Source organism: Lynx canadensis, chromosome D3 (assembly GCF_007474595.2).
Source record: "Lynx canadensis isolate LIC74 chromosome D3, mLynCan4.pri.v2, whole genome shotgun sequence".
In the NCBI taxonomy this organism is placed as follows: Eukaryota; Metazoa; Chordata; class Mammalia; order Carnivora; family Felidae; genus Lynx; species Lynx canadensis.
Genome location: NC_044314.2, coordinates 65,002,795 through 65,024,160, shown reverse-complemented (window position 1 = coordinate 65,024,160; position 21,366 = coordinate 65,002,795). Strand labels below are relative to the sequence as shown.

Here is a 21,366-nt window from a genome sequence, read left to right as displayed (position 1 = left end):
TAGCATGAGAATGAGAGAGGAGAAAAAGACAAGTATGAGGTACAAAAGTCCATATCAAAGTAAGACACAGGACATCTTTGGCCACAACTGTGCTCGCGGCTGTGATTGGTCACATGACAAGATGAGTGTTCTTCCACCACCCTTTCTCTTTGTCCCCAGCAAGCACCTCAGCCAGTCATATTTGGGGGGGGTGGGTGGGTAATCTGGTGGGGTGACCTAGATCTTTATCCTTGAAAACAAATTTTTTTAATGTTTATTTATTTTTGGGAGAGAGAGCACGGGAGAAAGCGCACATGGGCTCAGCGGGGGAGGAGCACCGAGAGGAGGACAGAGGATCCAAAGTGACTCTGCGCTGACAGCAGAGAGCCCGAGAGCCTGAGAGCCCGATGTGGGGCTCAAACTCACGAGCCACGAGAACATGACCTGAACCGAAGTTAGATGCTCAACCCACTGAACCACCCAGGTGCCCCTTTATTCTGGAAGTTTTTGTGCTTTAAATGGTTCTGCCTGTTTTATTATTTATTTGTTTGTTTTTATACATTCAGTGTTTTCTGAAATATACTTTTTTAAAATATATAATTAATTGTCAAATTGGTTTCCATACAACACCCAGTGCTCATCCCAACAGGTGCCCTCCTCAATGCCCATCACCCCCTTTCCCCTCTCCTCCACCCCCATCAACCCTCAGTTTGTTGTTGCTGTTTTTAAATTTTTTTTACATTGTATTTATTTTTGATAGAGAGACAATGCACAAGTGGGGGACGGGCAGAGAGAGACGGAGACACAGGATCCCAAGCAGGCTTCAGGCTCCAAGCTGTCAGCACAGAGCCCGACGTGGGGCTCGAACTCACAAACCACGAGATCATGACCTGAGCCCAAGTCTGACACTTAACTGACTGAGCCACCCAGGCGCCGCTGTTCTCAGTTTTTAAGTCTCTTATGGTTTGGCTCCTTCTCTCTCTGCAACCTTTTTTTTCCCCTTCCCCTCCCCACGGTCTTCTGTTAAGTTTCTCAGGATCCACATATGAGTGAAAACATACGGTACCTGTGTTTCTCTGTATGACTTATTTCAGTTAGCATAACACTCTCCAGTTACATCCATGTTGCTACAAATGGCCAGATTTCATTCTTTCTCATTGCCAAGTAATATTCCATTGTATATATAAGCCACATCTTCTTTATCCATTCGTCAGTTGATGGACATTTGGGCTCTTTCCGTAATTTGGGTATTGTTGAAAGTGCGGCTATAAACACTGGGGTACGAGTGCCCCTATGCATCAGCACTCCTGTATCCCTTGGGTAAATTCCTAGCAGTGCTTATTTATTTTGCGCGCGTGCGAGAGAGAGTGTGCAGGCTCCCAGCGCAGAGCCCAATGAGGGACTAGAACCCCTGAACCGAAAGATCATGACCTGAGCCAAAACCAAGAATCGGACGCTTAACCGACTGAGCCACCCAGTCGCCCCTTAGTCCTGCCTGTTTTAGGTTGCTATAGTTTTCCGTCATTTTTACCACAGCATGTGGGAGCCCTACGTAAGATTACCAAGAGAATCTCCTGGCTTCCAGGTGTTCCTCCTTGCCCCCATTCTGGAGTAGCAAACCGATTTACGCTTGATAATCAAGCCCAGCCACCCAACCAGTACAGCAACCCCCTTTTTTTTTTTTTTTTAATTTTTTTTCCAACGTTATTATTTATTTTTGGGACAGAGAGAGACAGAGCATGAACGGGGGAGGGGCAGAGAGAGAGGGAGACACAGAATCGGAAACAGGCTCCAGGCTCTGAGCCATCAGCCCAGAGCCTGACGCGGGGCTCGAACCCACGGACCGCGAGATCGTGACCTGGCTGAAGTCGGACGCCCAACCGACTGCGCCACCCAGGCGCCCCAGCAACCCCCTTTTTGCCTGACAAAGTCACCAGGTGGCAGTCTCAGCTTCCTGTTCAGTGGAGCCAGCGTGTCCCTTGCCACCTGTGGCAACCAAGCAAGACCTCTAAGCCAGCAGAACCCGAAGCTGTGGGGGTGGGAAGTTGAAACTTTACTGGTAGGTCATTAGAATAGTAACAGTGAAACAAGCTCCTCCCACTTCTACCCCTTGATTCCTGAAGTCTTTGGATATCTTTGCCTCGGGGAAAGAAACTTCACTACACGTTAGTGGCTGCTTCAAAGCACGTCCCGCATCTCCCGGGACATTAGGGACATTACGCTAGCTCCACCAAGTGATTTCACCCAGCTGACACCAGAAGCAAATCTTCAAAAGGCCATTCCGCCATCCTTCAGGGTGATGGGAAATACAGCAGGACCGGTGAGTTCCAGACAGAGGCACTGACAACATCATGCTTTCGCGAGCCCACGGCCACACTTCGTTTGCTGTAAAATGAGGTAAAACCAAAACTAAAGATGTAGGATTACAAATACAAATAAGAGAGGAGCTAAGAATAATAATGGGACTGTATTAGAATGTGGGATTGGTGATAGAAGTGAGTTAAACCCTCACTCATCAGAACAGGAAAGGAAGCCGGTGGGTGTGGCTCATTTTGGTAAATCAAGAAATAGTAAAGGTGCCTGGGTGGCTCAGTCGGTTAAGTGGCTGACTCTTGATTTCAGCTCAGGTCATGATCTCACAGTTCATGAGATCGAGCCCCACATTGGGCTCTGTGCTGACAGCATAGAGCCTGCTTAGGATTCTCTCTGTCTCTGTCTCTCTCTCTCTCTCTCTCTCTCTCTCTCAAAATAAACAAACTTAAAAAAATCGTAGCAAAAGCACATCACCGAAAGCTATGGAGGTAACTACTGGAAAAAAGAGCCCCAGATATGTAGTATTCATGTCTGGGGCGTTGTGAATAGTGGCAGTGAAGAGACTGAAATCTTCCTGTAACAGTAGATTTTAAAAGATCTTCATTATCTCTTAATTTTATTAAAGGAATATATACATTTAAAAGGAAAAATGATAAAATGAATATCCATCTGACTTGCCTGTCTCTTAAGGAAAGTATTCTTTTCCTATTATTTTTACATTTTTTAATGTTTATTTTGAGAGAGAGAGCACGCAAGCACCAGTCGGGGAGGGGCAGAGAGAAGGAGAGACAGAATCCCAAGTAGGCTCCACTCCATCAGCACAGAGCCCCATGTGGGGCTCAAACTCACTAACTGCAAGATCATGACCTGAACTGAGATCAACAGTCGTCAGACACTTAACCGACTGAGCCACCCAGGCACTATGGGAAAGTATTCTAGAAAACATCATCCATTCTACTCAATGTTTCGTATCCAAGCCACCAAAATGCTCAATCCCTCCATATGGGTCCGGAAGAAATTTGTTTCTGAAGAATGTACACATTTCCTTTGCGAGAGAATGAAAACTCTATTCCACAATGACTTTTCCTTTTGCCTTAATTGTCAAAAAACTGTAATGTTGAACAGTCAACTGTGATGTTGCTTCAGTAAGAAGTGATTTTTCTCAGGTTCCTGACACCATTTTTTTTTTTTTTACATTTATTCATTTTTGAGAGCATGAGCAGGGGAGGGGCAGAGAGAGAGGGAGACACAGAATCTGAAGCAGGCTCCAGGCTCTGAGCTGTCAGCACAGAGCCCGACGCGGGGCTCGAACTCACGAACTGCAAGACCGTGACCTGAGCCGAAGTCGGATGCTCAACTGACTGAGCCACCCAGGCGCCCCTGTTACTGTTTTCTATTCATTGCTCTTTGTTTCTCTTTTTGTCTTCCACTCTTTTCCCACCTTGTCTGGCTTTAACTCAGACTTTTTTTTTTTTTTTTAAGTTTGTTTATTTGTAAGTAATCTCTACGTGGGGCTTGAGCTCCCAATCCCAACAAGATTAGGAGTTGCATGCTCTTCTGACTGAGCCAGCCAGGTACCCCTGTAACTGAACCTTTTATATTATCCCATTTCTCTCTTCTCTTAGCATATCAATTATACTTTTGATTTAAAATTATTTTAAGTGTTTGCCCTTGAGTATACACTTACAGTGAATCCAAGTTCTCTTTAGAATAACACCATAGCACCTCACGGGAGTGCAAGACCTTAGAATATTTCTGATTTCTCCCTCCCATCTCTGATAACATTGCTGTCATTCACTTATTGATAAGCTATAATTACCAAATGCATTGTTGCTATGATGATGATTATTTTTTGCTATGGTTATTTTAAACAAACTGTTATCTGTAAGATTAATTAAGAATATGACGGGGCGCCTGGGTGGCTTAGTCGGTTAAACATCCAACTCTGGACTTTAGCTCAGGTCATGATCTCACGGTTTGTGAGTCTGAGCCCCACATGGGGCTCTGCGCTGACAGTGCAGAACCTGCTTGGGATTCTCTCTCTCCCCCTCTCTCTGCCCCTCCTGCACTTTTCTCTCCCTCTCTCTCAAAATAGATAAATAAACTTAAAAACAAGAATATGAAAAAGAAGGGGTGCCTGGCTGATTCAGTCGGTGGAGCATGTGACGCTTTATCTTGGGGTTGTGAGTTCGAGCCCCACAATTTTTTTTAAGTTTTAAGAATATGAAACAGCAATTTTTTTTTTACCGTCATTTATTCCTTCTCTAATACTCTTTTCTTAATGTAGATCTTAGTGTCTGACCTATGTCATTTTTCTTCTTTCTGAAGAATTTCTTTTAACATTTCTCACAAAGCAGGGCTACTGGCAACGAAGTTCCTCAATTTTTGTTTGTCTGAGAAGGTCTTTATTATTTCTTCTTTACTTTTGAAGGAAAATGTAGCTAGATACAGTACTCTAAGTTTGTGGCTTTTTTCTTTCAACATGAATATCTTTCTTCACTCTCTTGCTTGCGTGGTTTCTGAGGAGAAATCCGATGTGATTCTATCTTTACTTCTTACTATGAAAGCTCTTTTTCTTTTTTCCTCCTCTGGTTTCTTTCCAGATTTTCTCTTTGTCTTTAATTTTCTCCAGTGAGAATGTGATATGCCCAGGAGGAGATTTTTTGTGTGTGTTTCTCCTGCCTGGTGTTCCCTGAGCTTCCTGGATCTGTGATTTGTTGTCTTTCGTTAATTTTTGAAATTATCAGTCGTTATTGCTGTAAATATTTTTTGTTCCTTTCTCTCTTCTCCTTCCGGTCTTCTCACTCTACATATGTTACACCTTTTGAAACAGTCACAGGATTTGTGGATATTCTGTTCTGTCATTTTCATTCATCCTTCTCTTCATATTTCAGTCTTGGAAGTTTCTCTTGACGTAACTTCAAGCTCATTGATTCTTTCCTTGGCCTCGCCCAGTCGGCTGATAAGCCCATCAAAGGCATTCTTCACTTGTGTGACAGCGTTCTTGATTTCACACATTTCCTTTACCTTCTTAGAGTTTACATCTCTTTGCTTACATTATCCATCAATTCTTTCATATTGTCCACTTTTTCCATTAGAGCCATTAGCATAGTCATCATAGTTGTTTAAAATTCCCAATCTGGGGCGCCTGGGTGGCGCAGTCGGTTGGGCGTCCGACTTCAGCCAGGTCACGATCTCGCGGTCCGGGAGTTCGAGCCCCGCGTCAGGCTCTGGGCTGATGGCTCAGAGCCTGGAGCCTGTTTCCGATTCTGTGTCTCCCTCTCTCTCTGCCCCTCCCCCGTTCATGCTCTGTCTCTCTCTGTCCCAAAAATAAATAAACGTTGAAAAAAAAAATTAAAAAAAAAAATAAATAAAATAAAATTCCCAATCTGATGGGGCACCTGGGTGGCTCAGTCAGTTGAAGTCTGACTGTTGATTACAGCTCAGGTCATGATTCCAGGGTCATGGGATCAAGCCCTGTGTCAGGCTCCTCGCTAAGCATGGAGCCTGGTTAAGATCCTCTCTTTCTCCTTCTGCCCCTCTCCCCTGCTTGCACTCTCTTTCTCTCTTTAAAATAAAAAATAAAATAAAATAAGATGTGAAAAAATAAAAATTTCAATTCAATAATTCCAACATCTCTCCAGATCCAAGTCTAGCTCTGATGCTTGTTCTGTCTCTTCAAACTATGTGGGTTTTTTTTTTTTTTTTTGTCTTTTAGTATATCTTGTAATTTTTTTTAGGTTTATTTATTTTGAGAGAGAGCGAGCCAGCTGGGGAGGGGCAGAGAGAGAGAGAGAGAGAGAGGGAGATAGAGGATCCAAAGGAGGCTCTGCGCTGACAGCAGAGAGCCCAGTGTGGGGCTTGAACTCATGGACTGTGAGATCATGGCTTGAGCCGAAGTTGGACACTTGACTGGCTGAGCCACCCAGGCACCTCATAGTAGGCCTTGTAATTTTTTGTTGAAATTTGGATATGATGTGCTGTGAAGAAGCAACTGAGGTAAACAGGCCTGTAGCATGAGAGTTTGTTTATCTTGCCAGGGTTTAGTCCATGTTTATTGCTTGTTGCAGCCATAGGTGTCAGAGGCAAAATATTCCTCCGGTGCCCTCAATTTGTCTTCCGTGTTGTCTTTGGGTTTTCCTAGAAACTTATTGTTATTATTATTATTATTTTTATTATTATTATTTTTAAAGTAGACTTCATGCCCAGCATGGGACCCAATGTAGGGCTTGAACTCATGAACCTGAGATCAAGATCTAAGCTGAGATCAAGAGTCAGATGCTTAACCAACTTAGCCACACAGATGCCCCTAGACACTTCTTAAATTAGTCCTGAGATGGGCAATTCTTTCGCTTGTATCCCATTTTTACACAGGCCCCCACTGATGTGGTGGAAAGGTGTGGAGAGAGGGGAAGGCTAGAAGCAGCTAGAGTTAGGTATTTCTTTTCCTCCAGGTCTGTTAGGCTCTATTAAAATCCCAGCCGGTTTGGCATTTGGGGCTGTCTTAGTTTGTTTTGAGGGAAATCCCTGAAGAACAGAAAGCTCTGGGCAATACTTCAAAATGGCTGCTTCACCCTCTTCCTGTTGGGACCACAAGGGGATTTTTTTCCATCTTTCTTCCTCATGAGAATCTGGTAGGGCTCCTGGAGGTTAAACTCACAAAGGTGCGGGGCCCCTTAAGATCGGACCTCTGCCCCCTGAACTCTTTAACCCTTGTCTACACTGGCCACACCAGCAATTCATCCATTACAGTTTAGCTTTTCCTCCCCTGGTAGTGGTTCAGACAGAGATTGATGCTCCAGTGGGTTGTGATTCTCTGTCTCTCCAATTTGGGGGCAGCCGTTTGTCCTGTGATCTCAGTTCTCTGAGGGATCTAAGAAGAGTTCATTGATTTTTCAGCTTGTCAGCGACTTTCTCTTTTGTGCGGATGGCAGTGATGATTGCCAAGGCTGGACCAGGAAACCAGAAATCCAGGTACATTTGTAGTTGTAGGATTTCCTTTTTTTTTCCCCTTCATTTTTAACGCTTTATCAATCATTTAAAATTTTTTCTATGATTCCACTCACTATGGCCATCTTTTTCTGTAGGTTTTAATCATATTCATTATAAAATACTTTTCTGTAACTTATCTAGTATTATTTGCAGATCTATTTCCATTGACTGAATCTGGATTTTTTTTCTCGTGACTCAGTCACATTTGTCTGTTTCTTGGCATGTCTGGTATTTTTTATTGTATATCAGACATCATGGATGACAGGACACAGAGACTCTGGGTTCTGTTATAATTCTCTGAAGAGTGTTGAGTTTTGTTCTCCAGGGGGTTGAATTATTGGAACGTCACCAAAACCTTGTGGAGGCTGGGCTTTTAAGTTTTATGAGGGTGGGTATTTTCTGATTTTGCCCTTAGTTCTACGGCAAATCTCTTATTTCTAGAACATAGTCTTTATTACCGAGGTGTGATCCTTTTGGGGGTTAAAAGAAAAACTGAGGCGTTTACCAAGCTCCTCTGTCAGACTCCAAATTCTGTCTCCCCTGGAGCTAGCAGCAAATGAATCTCTTCTCAGCTTTTGGCCTTCCAGCTCTTTCTCTTTCCCTGGAATCCCTGGAATTCTGTGGGCAGTTCAGGCCAGCCACAGATTTGAAGTTTATTGCTTTCAACTCCTCACTTGCAGAGGCTCCAAACTTCACTGTGTTGCCCCCTCAGTTTCCAGCTGCACTGTCCTTCCCAAACTCCATCCTCTGCCTTCTGCAGCCAATAGGACTGTGGCTTCCTGTTTGAGGTCTGGCTGACCAGAAGAGAGAGCTCAGGGAAAAAGCAGCTCTTCTTTTTAAAAATAGTTTTATTTATTTATTTTGAGAGAAAGAGAGCATGCAAGCGGAGGAGGAGCAGAGAGAGAGGAGAGAGGGAGAGAGAGAGAGAGACAGACAGGGAGAGAGAGAGACCCAATCAGGCTCCTTGCTCTCAGCGCAGAGCTTGACACGGGTCTCCATCTCACAGTTGTGACTTGAGCCAGACTCAAGAGTTGGGTACTTAACCAACTGAACCACCCAGGCGCCCCAAGCAGCTCTTCTTTCAAGAGCTGCCTTCGTCCACTTTGCTTTTTGTTCTTCTCCGTTGTTTCCAGGTGGCTGTTTCATATATTCTGTCCACATTTCATAAAGCAGAAAGTCCTCTACCTTTGGATTTTTGAATATGTAATCCATATCATCTATTCCAGAAGCGAACTATTAAAATAAACAAGCATAGACAATTGGACAGTAAGACCTATGTAAAGGCGGACGATTATCTGACCTTAATTCGGAGGATGCCTTTCAAAGTCAGGGTGTACGAGCTCAGGCAAACTTGACGCAGGCCCCACCCCCACCAGCAGCGTGGTCTCTCGGGCATCACGGACGACGCCCCGCCGCACGCCCCGCCCCCCTCGCCCGCTCGCGCCCGTTTCCATGGCGACGCGGCACCAGGCCGGGGCAGTCGAGCCACCAAGTGGGAGTGCAGCGACGGCAGAGGCGGCGGCAGAGGCGGCGGCAGCGGCGACATGAGGGCGGGGGTGGCGGCGGCCGGGCAGCGGCCCCCCAGCTCGGGGCTCCCGGGCTCCCGGGGCACGTCGCGCCTGCGCCCGCCCGCCATCCTCCAGCCCGCGCAGCACAGCACGCAGGTTGCGCTCATCGAGGCGCAGAAGCGGGTCGTGGACCTGGAGAAGAGCCTGCAGTTCCTGCAGCAGCAGCACTCGGAGACACTGGTCAAGCTCCACGAGGAGATCGAGCACCTCAAGCGGGAGAACAAGGGTGAGTCCGGGCGCCGCGGCCGCGAGTGAGGCGTCTTCCGCGGCTGGGGCCCGAGGGAGAGGCAGACCTGCCGCTCCCGGGTGCCTCCAGTACCGAAACACTCGTGGACTCTAGAACACGAGGTTTAGAAACCCTTAAACAGGGTATAAGGAGGACACAGGGCAGCAAGCCCCACCCCGGGTCCTGCTACGTGGGTCTCGGACTCCCTGCCCCCTCCGCACCCCCTGCCCCCTCCGCACCCCCGGGCCCCAAACCTGGGTCTTCGTGGGCGGGGTCGACGGGGCCGCCCCACCATCTGGTGGGGTGGTCTGGCTGTGCAGCGTTTCCCACAGTAAGCCGGGTCGCAGTCTCCTCTCCAGGCAAGTCGGGCCCGCCTGTTCTAAAAAAACTTTTATGGAAGTAAAAAGTGCGAGTGTACAGCTCAGTGATTTTCACAAACTAAACACAGATCGAGAGCCGACTTGCCATTCCCATCCAGCCCCTCCTTGGACACCTCCCCCTGCCCCCGCGTCTCCTCAGGGCAGGTCCTTCCTAACTTTGCCCCGCTGGTGGCTCCTCACCGCCATGGGCCAGGCCTGAAGCAGAACTTAAGGCCTATCACGGCGGGACACTGCTGTCCTCTCTCTTCTCCCTTATGCTGTAGTTGGAACTCCTCCCCCCACATTCTTAGCCCTGTCTCAGTTTCTCCCCACCTTTCTCCTGTTGCCTTTACCTGAAGGGCTATTAGATCAAGGGATCACCATGATGTCAGGACTCCCTCCTCCTGACATAAGGAGTCTTGAGTCTCACCCCTGTCCCTCCCTGATGCCCAGGCTGGATGTGGCCAGCCCACGTTCTGGGTGTCGCTTGATCATTGCTCTGACCACATTTGCTCATCCATGACTAGGGGCTCCTGGAGGACTGGGTCATCCTGACTCACTCACCTCTGTTCCCCTGGAGCTTGGGGCTCCACCTAGCAGAGGGTGCCCTATAGATGTCATGGGCAGAGGAATGGACTCCTGGCGAGGCTCTCACCCAAGGGCTCTGGCTCAGGGAACAGCTAGAGGCATTGCTGGCCCTAAGACACCCAGGGTAAAGGCTTGGCCCACGGGGCAGTGTGTGAGGTCTCTCAGGGGTTCAGCGGGGAGTGCACAGGGCAAGCCAAAACCTCTCCTCCCAAAATGGCTGCAGTTTCAAAAATGACCAGAGCACATGCTTGCTTTCAGATCTCCATTACAAGCTAATAATGAATCAGAAGCCAAAGGAAGGTAAGACTGAGGCCCTTGGGTGCCTGATGGGAAATTACTTCTGTCAGGAATAGCCCCTCCAGAATGCTTGTGTCTACCCAGCCAGCTGCACTGGCCCATGTACTATCCCAGTGGGGAGGAATCCTGGGGGACCTGGACAGACACCACTGCCCCCCACCCCCCGCCATGGTGTGGGTGACTGTGCACCCAAGCACAGCAGGTGGGGCTCTCGGGGATCCCAAGGCCTGAAGTCTGCAGTAAGGAAGCAGGGAGAGCAGCTTGGGGTGGGGCTGCCGAGACCCCACCCCTGCCACCACCGCCCCGCCCCCGGGCCCCCAGCCTTGCTGCTCTGCTGGATTCTTTTACTTGGGTTGCTGCTATGGCAGCCCCCAGCCCTATGCCTCTGGCACAGACGGCTCTGGGCACAGTCCTTCTGGGATCCTCCCTGCCATGTCTGCTGTGAGCAAGTGTAGAGACAGAGAGACCTGCAGTCACTCGTCGAAGGCCCTTCCTCATCGTGACAGCCCCTTTCTCTTTGCCTGTCCTCCAGCCCAGCCCAGGGAGACTCGGGCTGTGTTGGGCCTGTTCCCCCCACATACCTTTGGGGCCAAGTCTGACATCAAGAGGTGGTCTGAGAGGTGTTAGCCTGGTATGCCCCAGTCTGGGGATGTCCCGGGGCTCCCTTCCTAGGGGACATGGAATATGGGAACAGTGGTGGTGGGCCCTCCTCGAGCGGAGCAGAGCAGTTCCAGTGAGCTATCCTGGGCAAGTGGCAGGGCCTGTTAATGGTCCCAGTCCTGCAGGGTCGGGGGTCCCCAGTGGGATATCAGAAGAGGCCATCCTCCCATTCAGGGCCTGCTTCTTCGGGCCCAAGCCTGCTGCTTTCTGGATGGCCCTTCCAGAAATCACCTTCCCCTTGGCCTTGGTTCTGCCTCACCAGAGCGGGGGGGGGGGGGGGGGGGCGGGGAGGGCTCTGCACAAACACAAACACAAACACACAGGCCTGCAGGGCCAGGAGGAAGGCACGGGTGGCCTGGCCCCTCCCAACAGCGGGGCACAGAAGTGTCCGGGAAAGCTGGGACCAAGGTGGTGCTGCCACCATCTCAGACTAACCGTGTGCATATCCCACAGGCAGCACTTCCAATTCCAGCTTTCAGTCCATCAAGTCCGTCTCAAATTCGACCTTGTCAGTTGGCATGCCGGCACCCTCTGTGAACTCAGGGTCAGGGGAGGGGCACATGCTCCACTGGGGCCCTGGGCCCCGATGGCCAGTGTGGGGTGCTGACCAGATTGCACCTTTGCCAAGCTCTGTGGACTTAAGGGTTAAGGAGTAGCTGAAGGGAGCCAGAGAGGGTGGCCGCCAGCTGACACCAGCAGGAAGGAGCCGAGGCGGGGTGTGACAGGACCATGAGTTGGCCAGAGGGAGACTACGAAAGCGAAAGCGGGGTTGGCTACAAAGGAAGTGAACGTCAGATCAACGTGGGGCACAAGGTCCTGTGGCAGGCACACCCTGCCTGCATACAAAGAGAGGAGCCCCTGAGCCTTCCTAAGTGGTCTTCCAAGGGCAGCCTGGCAGAAGCCCTGCTTGTCGTGTTTCCTGCAAGCAGGTGGATACAGGTGGGACAGCCCTGCCTAGCGTTCTGGGCTTGTGGTGTCCTCTGCAGAGTGAGGGGAGCTAATAGCCCCTTCTCTGCACTCGGCCTCTGTGAGAGGCCAGGCATCCTCCCCGGGAGTGGCCCTTGCCCCTTCCATGCAGGGCCTAGGCGGGCCGTGGGCCTTGTCCGTGGAAAGGAAGTCTGTGCAGGCCGGGTCCCAGAACTCTCATACAGTTTCATTTTGCCCCAAATGGGGTGCTGCTTCAGAGTCAGGGAACAGCTGCGGGGCCACCCTGACCCCTGGACTTCCCCGAGGCATGGGAGACTGACCCAGTACAAGTAGGGGGAGGCCAGCTTCTACAGCAGCAGTAGTTTTAGGGCGTTCAGCAGGCACCACCCACAGACCCCCTTTTTGGGTCACCTGGCAGCCCCCCCAATGGGGACTCTGTTACCATCTCTCCTTTACAAGGAGGAAACCGAGGCAGAGGGCAGGCGCTCCTTGGGCACTCACAGCCAATCCTGGAGGACGTGGGCCCTGGCTCTTGATGCCCACCCACAGTGACTGCCCTGTCTGGGTCTGATCTACAGCCAACTCTCAAGGAAAGGCCAGGCCCCGGCCCAGCTTCTCCAAGAAGCAAGACTCAAAAACTGACATTCCTCCGAAGACGGACCTGGAAGAGAAGACCCCAGCTGCTGCCCTGTTTCACAACAGCAAGCGGGACAAAGCCCCAGGGGTGCAGGGGCAGGCCAAGTAAGGGCTCACCTGTACCCTGTGGGCCCAGCGTTGCATTTCGTAGGTTCACATTCTGGAACCAGCCAGCTGCCTTGCCCTTCCAAATGGGTCAGTCTCCAGGGTGAAAGCAGACTCACTCCAGGCAGGCCCATCTGGCGGGCAATGCCCTGTGCTGACCTGAGCCCACACGAGGGTGCCAACAGCAGCCCAGAAACTAATTTCTCACAGAAATGAAACAAAGTAACTTGGCCTTCACATTAGTGTGCTTTTCACCAAGACAACAAGCAAAAGAACAACAGTAAGTTGGGTTCCTGGGCTCACCCTGGGAAATGTGCTTGGCCTCCGCAAGGCACAGAGCCAGCAGGCCAGAGCAAGACCAGGGTTGACACCTGTTTCTGGGACTTCCTGGAAAGCAGCAGTGAACCTGGACTTTGCATCCGAAGAGACCCTGTTGTCCCCTGGGTAGTTCAGCCAGCAGGACGGGGTCCTGCTTCTCTGCACGGTCCTTACTTAGAGTCCCTCTCAACCAGCCCCACAGGTGTGGGGTCAGGACTGAGGGCAGTCACACAGCTTGAACCACATCTGACCCTCAGTGCACCTTGAGGGGAGAGGAAGGGATACGCCCAGGTCACAGCTGGCACCAGAGATGGCCCCCCACCCCCGCCACCTGGTGTCTGGAGCACCCTGGCCAGCAGAAGGGAACCAGACCCCGACGAGGCTGTGTAGACACACCCTTCTTCCCCACACCAGCCGCACACTGGTGTGGATGCCGCCCTCAAGAGAGGTGGTGGGTGGTTAGACCAATCCTGGCAGGCTAGCTCTGGGCTGCTGTAGTGCCTGTTCCAGAGATGAAGAAGTGGAGACGTCCAGTGCAGCAGCCCCCTGGGTGGCAGGCAGCCAGCACAAGGGCGAGCAGCCCCCCGTGATGAATCTGCCCCTGCACCTGCGCAAGCCCACCACGCTGCAGCAATGCGAAGCGGTCATCCGCCAGCTGTGGAACGCCCACCTCCTGCAGGCCCAAGAGGTGAGGCTCAGGCAGCGGGGACCCCAGTGCCTCCGCAGACCCCGCCCACTGCCCCTCTTCTCCCTGCCTTCCAGCTGCAGCACCTCAAGGCCCTCCTGGAAGGGAACCTGAGGAGGCCCAAGGCTGCATCCGAGGAGGCCGGCCCCAGCTCTCCCAAGTGAGTGATTCGGCGTGGCCCCCACCGCATCCCAGTGAGGTCTGCTCTTTTGGGGCTCACTGCCGACTCCTCTTTCACCAGGGACCAGGAGGCCCTTCACCAGGGAGCCATGCAGCTCCCCAAGGTCCCCACCAAGGGCATCCCCAAGAAATGGTGAGTCCCACCGGCAGGGGGAGGGCGGGGTGGCCTGAGCCCGGTACATAAGGGGCAGGGACAGCTCAGTGCCTTGCCTGGGGCCCTGCCGCCAGCCAAGTCTCCGCTCCTGCTCCCGGGGGCACCTGTAGTGACCTCCCTCTGCCCTCCCAGCCTGATTCTGAGCCCTATGCCCGTGGCAGAGCGCCCCATCCTGCCCGCGCTGAAGCAGACCTTGAAGAGTAACTTTGCTGAGCGGCAGAAAAGGCTGCAGGTGGTGCAGCGCCGGCGGCTGCACCGCTCTGTCGCTCTGTCCTTTGAGGCGGGCGGCACGTGTCGGCGTCTGCATGCCAGGTCAGGGCCAGGCCAATGCCCTACAGCTGGAGACGCTAACCCTCTCTAGATAGCACTTCAAAAGAATTCGAACACGTTTAGGCCGCGCGAAATTCCAGATAAGCAAAGTTCATGGCAGATAAAGTACTCGGTTGCTCTCAGAACCGAGACACTATTTTCTTGCTCGGTATTTTGCTATTCTGCATTTACACAAAAACACATTAAATAAGTATTACCCTACCTGTTGAAGACTGGAAATAAAGCTCGTTTCTCCACTTGTGAACCTCATCCCTCACCGCTATCTGACATGGCTGCCCTGCCCTGTGCCCCCAGCTCTGCTCCCTGCGGTGGGAGGGGCCCACTGGGGCAGTCACCAGGACTCGTCCAGGGCCTGGTGGGTGCCCTGCGCCACGGGCAGGCACAGCATGCACCCTTCTTTGAGTGCAGGGGGTTTCCTGGCCCTTGGCTGGGCTGGGACCGCCTTCCAGGCACAAGGGCAAGTCCCGTCCCCCCTGCCACAGCGCCGTCCAGCCTCCACACTGACAATCCCAGCTAACGAGCCATCCTACCGAGCTGCCTTCTGCTGTGGAGGGCCACGGCCATGGGAGAATGGTCCTCTCCAGGGCGCTAGGGTCCCACCCTGAGATTCCCACCCAAGAGCCTCACCACCCCTTTACTCACCAGAACCGGAGCTTCCTATGTCTCATGGGTGTGGTCAGTTTAGTGCCGACCCTCCCCTGGCAGGACAGGGCTACTGGCCCCACTGGCCATTTCCTCAGTGCTGATCTCTGCCTCTTCTTTGGGCAGCAGGAGCTTTGCCAGAAACCTCGGGGTAAACCAGGATGAGGCACTGATACTGTCAGAAAAGGGTGAACTAAGGTCTGGGCATCCACGGCCATCTCCAAGGTGAGGAATCTGGCTCGGCCCTGAAAGCATACCTCACTGGATAGTGGTCCCAGACTTGTGGGAGGGGACACAGTGACAAACTCATGACAAACACAGGAATAATAAATTTATTATAAGAACCACAGATGACACGGTAGTGCACATACAAAAGGGGAAGCTTCTCATGGCCAGAGGGCTGATGCCCTGTCAGGGAGCTTTCACTCTCTGGAGCAGCTCTGATGACGCCAGGTCCTGAGGATGCTGCCCTGACCCAAGAACAGGCCCAAGTGCCCAGTGAGTGGGCACGGTGCCAGGTACAGGATCCACTCAGGTGTCCCTGCTCCCTAGGCACCCCCACAGTGCTGAGCAGACCCCCACGGCTTAAAGGGAGAATGCCATGAGGTATGAGTCCCAGGTGATGGCAGGGGATTCGCAACTGCCTGCTGGCCGACTTTCCTTCTGAGGCGCAGCCAGCGGCCCTTGGATCCAGGAGCTTCCCAGTGGCGTGCCCCCCACGGCAATGGTGGAAGGGTCTGAACCCAAAACCGTGACCAGAGAATTCTGTGTGTGTTTTCAGGGTTTCCTATGCTCTCCATGTTCCCCTACAGAAACAAAAAGTTTTCTGGCACACACACAAGAGGCTCTAACGAGACCTGGAGTTCTCCCCCAGGCTGCTGAGGAAGGACATGGGCCCTGGAGAAGCCAAGGGGACAGCAGCCCAAGGAGGAGCACACAGGGCTGAGGCATGTCCGACTCCCGGGGGGGAGTGGAGGTGGGGGGAGTCCCAACCCCACCACGAAGCAGCCAGCTCCACGGCCACCTGCCCGAGTCACGTACAAGTATGGGAAAATGTTTGGCAGGTCCCCAAGGCAGAAGATAAAAGCAGGAAAGCTAATCTAAGCCCAGGTTCTCTAAGGGAGCCAACACCTAGAAACGTCCAACGTGAGGTGCATGTCCGCTGTGGCCCTGACAAGGCTGCCGGCTATCCCCGTGGTCCCCAGTGGGTGGGTGGCTAGGCGGCGGAGAGGCAGGCCTGGTGGATGCTCTGCGCCCAGGTGTTGAGCAGGGCTGTGACCGAGTGCTTGTCCGGGAGCTGCAGCAGCCTCGAGGTCATGCACCGGTGCACTGACTGCAGGAAGGGGTTGGCGTCTGCAACAGAGCAATGGGCCATGAGTGCCGCTGTGACCTCCGCCGGGACAGCCAGTGCTGGGCCTGACCCTGGGCTGCACAAGCAACTCTTTATGAAAGGCCGCCCCACAGACACGGGGCTGGCGTCTGGGGCATCAAAGCCAGTCAACATGACCAGGATGCCATCTCCCGCACACAGTGGGGCGGCCAACACGGTCCCCTCCCAGGCCCATGCGTCAGTGGAGAACTGGAATGTGAACAGGTCTGGAGCCCAGGGCTTTCTCTCAGGGTCAGCCTTGGGATCCCAGCGCTATGCACCAGCTCTGCACTGCAGGGGGACTGGCCACCATCAACAGGGGTCTCTCCGGGCCTCTGGTTTGAAGCCACGTCACCCAGGTGGGTCTCCATAAACCCAAGCTCCTTCTGTACTCCCGTAACAGCCTTGCAGAGGCCCACAAAGGCGGTTGGACCTGCTCGCCTCTCTCTCACTACAGGTGACCGCCCTGCAGACACAGGATGGACCCCTTTCTTCCCAAGTGACTTCTGGGCAACCCACTCCTGCCCACAAAGGGGCAGCAGAGAAAGGGGAGGAGGGGCCTCAGCTGCGGGGCACAGAGCAAATCTCGGTTGCCCTGAGCTGATGCCCCCTACCAGGGTCCCTAGACGGCAGCCGTGAGGCCTCCCCAAGGCTGTCCTCTTGGCTCACCGTACTGCCACTGCCTGTCAATCCACAGTGGGCTCTGGGCGGGGTAGTCGGCAGGCACACTGAGCTCCAGCGGCGGCACGCTTGGGAGATCCTTGTCATCTGCAACACATGTGTCTATGCCTGTGACCTGGCCCAGGCTGCCCTGCCTCATAGCCCTGCTCTAAACAGGGCTCTTCATATCCCAAAAGGTTCTGGTGAGGCTTGCTGCAGTCTGGAGGTCACTCTGATTCCCACTTCCACATCTCCCTAAGGCCTCAGGCAAGCACAGCCATATCTGGTTGGGAGGGAGGGGCTTCCCTGGCAGGCCGGTGAGAGGTAAGAGTCTGTGGGCTCAGGGCTCTGCCCTCAGAGCACCTCCTGGGCCAGGTTATGTGTGAGGATCCAGGAGGACACAGGGATGGTGGGCTTCAGGGTGTGGTGTGAGCATGCCTGTTTGTGGGAGGCCAAGTGCCTGTCCACATGGATCATGCGGGCCTGTGCTGGGCCTGCTCTAGGGCCTTGGGCTGTAGTTCAGGACTCACTCTCCCATAGCACCAGCCCCGCCCGCCCTCCCCTGTACGCACCCAACTTGCATATCAGGTGGACGGTGCCGTTGTTACTGCAGTGAGATGGGTCCAAGTTCACCAAGAACTTAGGGTCTAATCTGGCCACCTCCCCCTGGAGCACGTTAGGAATGCTCTGCCGTTCATCGTCTTCAAACCTACGCTTCCGAGTGCATACCACCGGGGCCCTGGAAGAGACCACCATGGTCACCACACCACACTAGGCTGTGGCCCGTGGCCCACGGCCCACCACCCACTGCGAGGCTGAACCCTGGACTGTACGTACGTAATGGGTGGGCCGTGGATGGCCGTCATGGCTGGCACGAAGGTACGGTACAGGGAATGGTTGAAGACAGGTGAGCGGATATTGGCCAGGACGGCATCCAGGAGTGGCTGGCACAGGTACTGCTGCTTGGTTGGCGGCACCGGGGGTGGTGGGGGCGTGGGCTGTGACAGGATGGGCAGTGGGGACGTCAGCAGCCCACTCTTGGGGAGGCTTTCCAGACCCTGAAGTCCTTATCCTTCACAGCCAGACTTCTGTGGCTTCCCCACAACCTCTGCCCCCCTGGAGACAAATACGGCTGATCCTGGATACATTCTCCTGCCTTCTGCAGCCTTGACCTTCCCCAGAGTTCCCTTCCCCCAGGGCTTGGACTGGGGCTGGGCAGGGCTGGCCGGAGGCCTGATGGTGGAGATGGGCATACAAGAAAGCCCATGCACCTGGGGGCTGCAGAAAGCACCCCAGGACCACAGCCACAGGGTGACTTCTCCCATGTTCCCACGTATACTCTCCTTCCGCACAGCAGACCTGACCTGGCAAAAGACTCCTGGGCAAGGTCCCCAGGCTGAGCAGCATGGCCCCTCTGCCCACTCCTGACTGTGAAGGCTTCTCTCAGCTTGTGGTTCTGAATTCTCCCCACAGATGCCTGTGGCCCTTTGAACACCACCAGGCCATGGTGCCCCACTCACCACTGCCATGTCATTCTTGAGCTTCTCCAGGGCAATCTCACACTTCTGGAGTGTTTTCAGGGGGCACCTACGGGGAGAGGGGATGTGACTGACTCTGGGTGCTCAAGGATGAGGTGTCAGCGGCCCTTGAGCACTCATCCCAACCGCTCCCTGCCTAGCTTGTCCTGGTGTGCATGGAACCAGCCTTGGCCACCAGAACCCTCCACAGGAGCCCCAATCATTGAACTATTCCTAGACCCAGAGTATAAGGCAAGATGCTCCCACGTCCAGGAGCTGTCCGGTCCTGCTCATCAGAAGAGGGCATAAAGGTGATGGGTCAGGGGGAGAGACAGAGGCCAGGTCCCTGCCCCAAGCCCTAGAGTCCCAAAGAGGGATTGAGCCTAGAGGCTTGAGTGCTGCCCAGCTCCAATACATCTAGTTCTGCAGTTTCTAACATTTTGCACGGTAAATAGAACAGAGAAGATCTTCTAGAAGGGAGCATAGCCAAACTGATGCAGAAATAGGGACAGAACCCAAAGGCCAGTCCATGTGCACAGTTCTGCAGAGCTGGCCCGTCTCTGGCGTTCAGAGCAGCACAGCTGGCAGGTGGCGGCAGGGCACGTGTGCCATGTTGTGAACCAGGGCTCCAATGCCTTACAAGTGCTTCTCAAGGCGATGTCTTGTTTCATTTTCACAGCCAACCCGGGTGAGCCATAGTCACTCCTTTTGCAACGGAGTAAATGAGATGCATTTGCCCAATGCCACTGGGAAGTCGGGGGCAGGGCAGGGGCTGGATACTGGCAAAGACAAGGGGCCAAGGGCTTGGAGGCACCTGTGGAGGCCCAAGGCCCCTTCTCTAAACTCCGTCTCACCACCAAAGCCCTACAATCCCAAAGAGGGATCGAGACTAGAGGCTTGAGTGCCGCCCAGCACCAATACATCTAGTTCTGCAGTTTCTAGTGTCTGCTCAGATACTCAGTGTGGCTAAGTCTGAGTTCCACCCCAGGCCTGAATGGAGGGTCACAATGCCACTGTGGCTTTATTTCCACTCCTGACTGGGGGATACCGTTGCGCTCTCATCTCTGACTCATGCCTGGGTTCTTCATTGGCTGAGAGAGAATTGCCTCAGAGGACACTTAGCTCACTGTTCACTGACGTTTGGATTTGAAGGTTCAGTACTTACCCACCTCACCCCCTGGCCTGTTCTGCCTGCAGGTGGATATTGGTGCTGGAAGATTCACTCGTGTGGCTTTGAGGGAGATTAAGACTCCTTTTCATTCAGTTGTGGGTTTGTTTGTTTTTTATTTTTAGGGGAGAGGGGCAAAGGGAGAGAGAGAGAATGAGAGAGAGAGAGAGAGAGAGAGAGAGAGAGAATCTTAGGCAGGCTCCATGCTAAGCATGGAGCCTGATGCAGGGCTCAATCCCATGACCCTGAGATCATGACCTGAGCTGAAATCAAGAGTCAAATGCTCAACCATCTGAGCCACCGAGGCATCTCAATGGTGCCTTTTTAATATAGAAAATTCAGGGCACCTGGGCGGCTCAGTTGGTTAAGTGTCTGACTCTTGCTTTTGGCTCAGGTCATGATCTCATGGTTCATGAGATCAAGCCCCATGTTGGTCTCTGCATTGAAAGGAGGGAGCCTGCTTAGGATTCTCTCTCTGTCCCTCTGTGTCCCCCTCCCCTGCTCGCTCGCTCGCTCTCTCTCAAAATAAATAAACTTAAAAATATATAGAGAAAATTATATAAGCAGTAAAACATTAAGGAGAGAATCCCCAAACACAAGTTATTAAACTGAAGTCTAGTCACAAATCACTGCTTATTCTAACCCTCATTTATTTAAAACCAGATTTATGTCAAAGTCTTTCCAGAGATGTTTTTACAGTTCCAATCCTTCAGGCTTGGGACAACTGATGCTTCCTTCTTCTTATTTCTTATTGCTTCCTTCTGCCTGCCCAGTTTCTACAGCTCCAAAGCCAGAGAGTAGCATGCCTTGACCATGTTCCGCTTGCTCTGAGAATTCCTGTCAGCACTGGATTCCATCGTTAAAAAAAAAAAAGGAATTATATATGAAACTTCTGCAAAAATACATGCTTATTCAATATAATGTATGGTTATTAACAGAAGCTTTTAGCATAACAGAAACACCACAGACTTTGGAATCAGGCCTGGGACCAAATCCTGAGTCCATCAACATGGGATCTTCTGAATTGGAGAGCAACACCTGTCTAGATGCAATGTTCCGTTTTCCTATTCCTTGACTGATATTAGTCTAATCTCCCTAGACTAGATCTTCTCAGTTTGAAGGGAAATACTTCAGGGCACCTGAGTGGCTCAGCTGGTTGAGCGTCTGACTTCGGCTCAGGTCATAATCTCACGGTTTGTGAGTTCGAGCCCGGCGTCGGGCTCTGGGCTGACAGCTCAGAGCCTGGAGCCTGCTTTGGATTCCGTGTCTCCTCTCTCTGCCCATTCCCTGCTTGTGCTCTGTCTGTCTCTCAAAAATAAATAACTGTAAGGGAAATACTTCTAAATCCTTACAGTTCGTGTAAAACCATTCCCAGGGCTCAGCCTGGTCTTTCTGTGAAATGAGGCTAAAATCTCCCACCCAGAATCATTGTGAAGATGGGATGAGGTAGCAGACCCCACAGAAAAGGCCTATGTAGAGAAAGACACTATTGGTGCTAGTATCCTTCCCCTCACTCCCCGTGCCTTTTCATTTGTTATTGAGGAATAACGTTTATGCTGAAAGGTGCACATGGATTGGAGTGTGAATTTCCACAAACAGCACAGACCTATGCAACCAACCCGCAGGTCAAGAAATCACAGACTCCAAGGAGCTCCCAGGAACCCCTTCCCTTCCCTATTTTCATAGTTTGGGG

The 21,366-nt window shown here is 52.4% G+C and overlaps 2 protein-coding genes across 2 annotated transcripts; one reads left to right on the top strand and one right to left on the bottom strand.

Moving 5' to 3' along the window:
* The first annotated feature begins 8,743 nt into the window (after positions 1-8,743).
* Positions 8,744-14,518, top strand: LOC115528285 (coiled-coil domain-containing protein 74B-like). Its single transcript, XM_032595373.1, has 7 exons — positions 8,744-9,078; positions 10,284-10,325; positions 12,488-12,650; positions 13,479-13,656; positions 13,731-13,813; positions 13,895-13,966; positions 14,120-14,518. Exons 1-7 carry the CDS (start codon positions 8,829-8,831, stop codon positions 14,346-14,348), a joined length of 1,017 nt encoding a protein of 338 aa, XP_032451264.1. The 5' UTR covers positions 8,744-8,828; the 3' UTR covers positions 14,349-14,518.
* Positions 14,519-15,273: 755 nt separating this feature from the next.
* On the bottom strand, positions 15,274-19,202 carry LOC115528045 (mediator of RNA polymerase II transcription subunit 15-like). Its single transcript, XM_030335821.1, has 6 exons — positions 19,190-19,202; positions 18,509-18,609; positions 17,826-17,986; positions 17,561-17,727; positions 16,998-17,096; positions 15,274-16,312 (listed from the first exon to the last, which is right to left on the bottom strand). Exons 1-6 carry the CDS (start codon positions 19,200-19,202, stop codon positions 16,176-16,178), a joined length of 678 nt encoding a protein of 225 aa, XP_030191681.1. The 3' UTR covers positions 15,274-16,175.
* Between the last annotated feature and the right edge of the window lie 2,164 nt (positions 19,203-21,366).

Bases quoted from the DNA above. Each gene is read 5' to 3' on its own strand.
- LOC115528285 (XM_032595373.1), top strand. From the start codon at position 8,829: ATGAGGGCGGGGGTGGCGGCGGCCGGGCAGCGGCCCCCCAGCTCGGGG. The intron at 9,079-10,283 runs GTGAGTCCGGGC...GCTTGCTTTCAG, and splicing joins CCTCAAGCGGGAGAACAAGG to ATCTCCATTACAAGCTAATA. The intron at 10,326-12,487 runs GTAAGACTGAGG...TCTGATCTACAG, and splicing joins GAATCAGAAGCCAAAGGAAG to CCAACTCTCAAGGAAAGGCC.
- LOC115528045 (XM_030335821.1), bottom strand. The intron at 17,728-17,825 runs GTACGTACAGTC...GGTCTCTTCCAG, and splicing joins ATCCACGGCCCACCCATTAC to GGCCCCGGTGGTATGCACTC. The intron at 16,313-16,997 runs GTGAGCCAAGAG...GCTCTGTTGCAG, and splicing joins TGACAGGCAGTGGCAGTACG to ACGCCAACCCCTTCCTGCAG.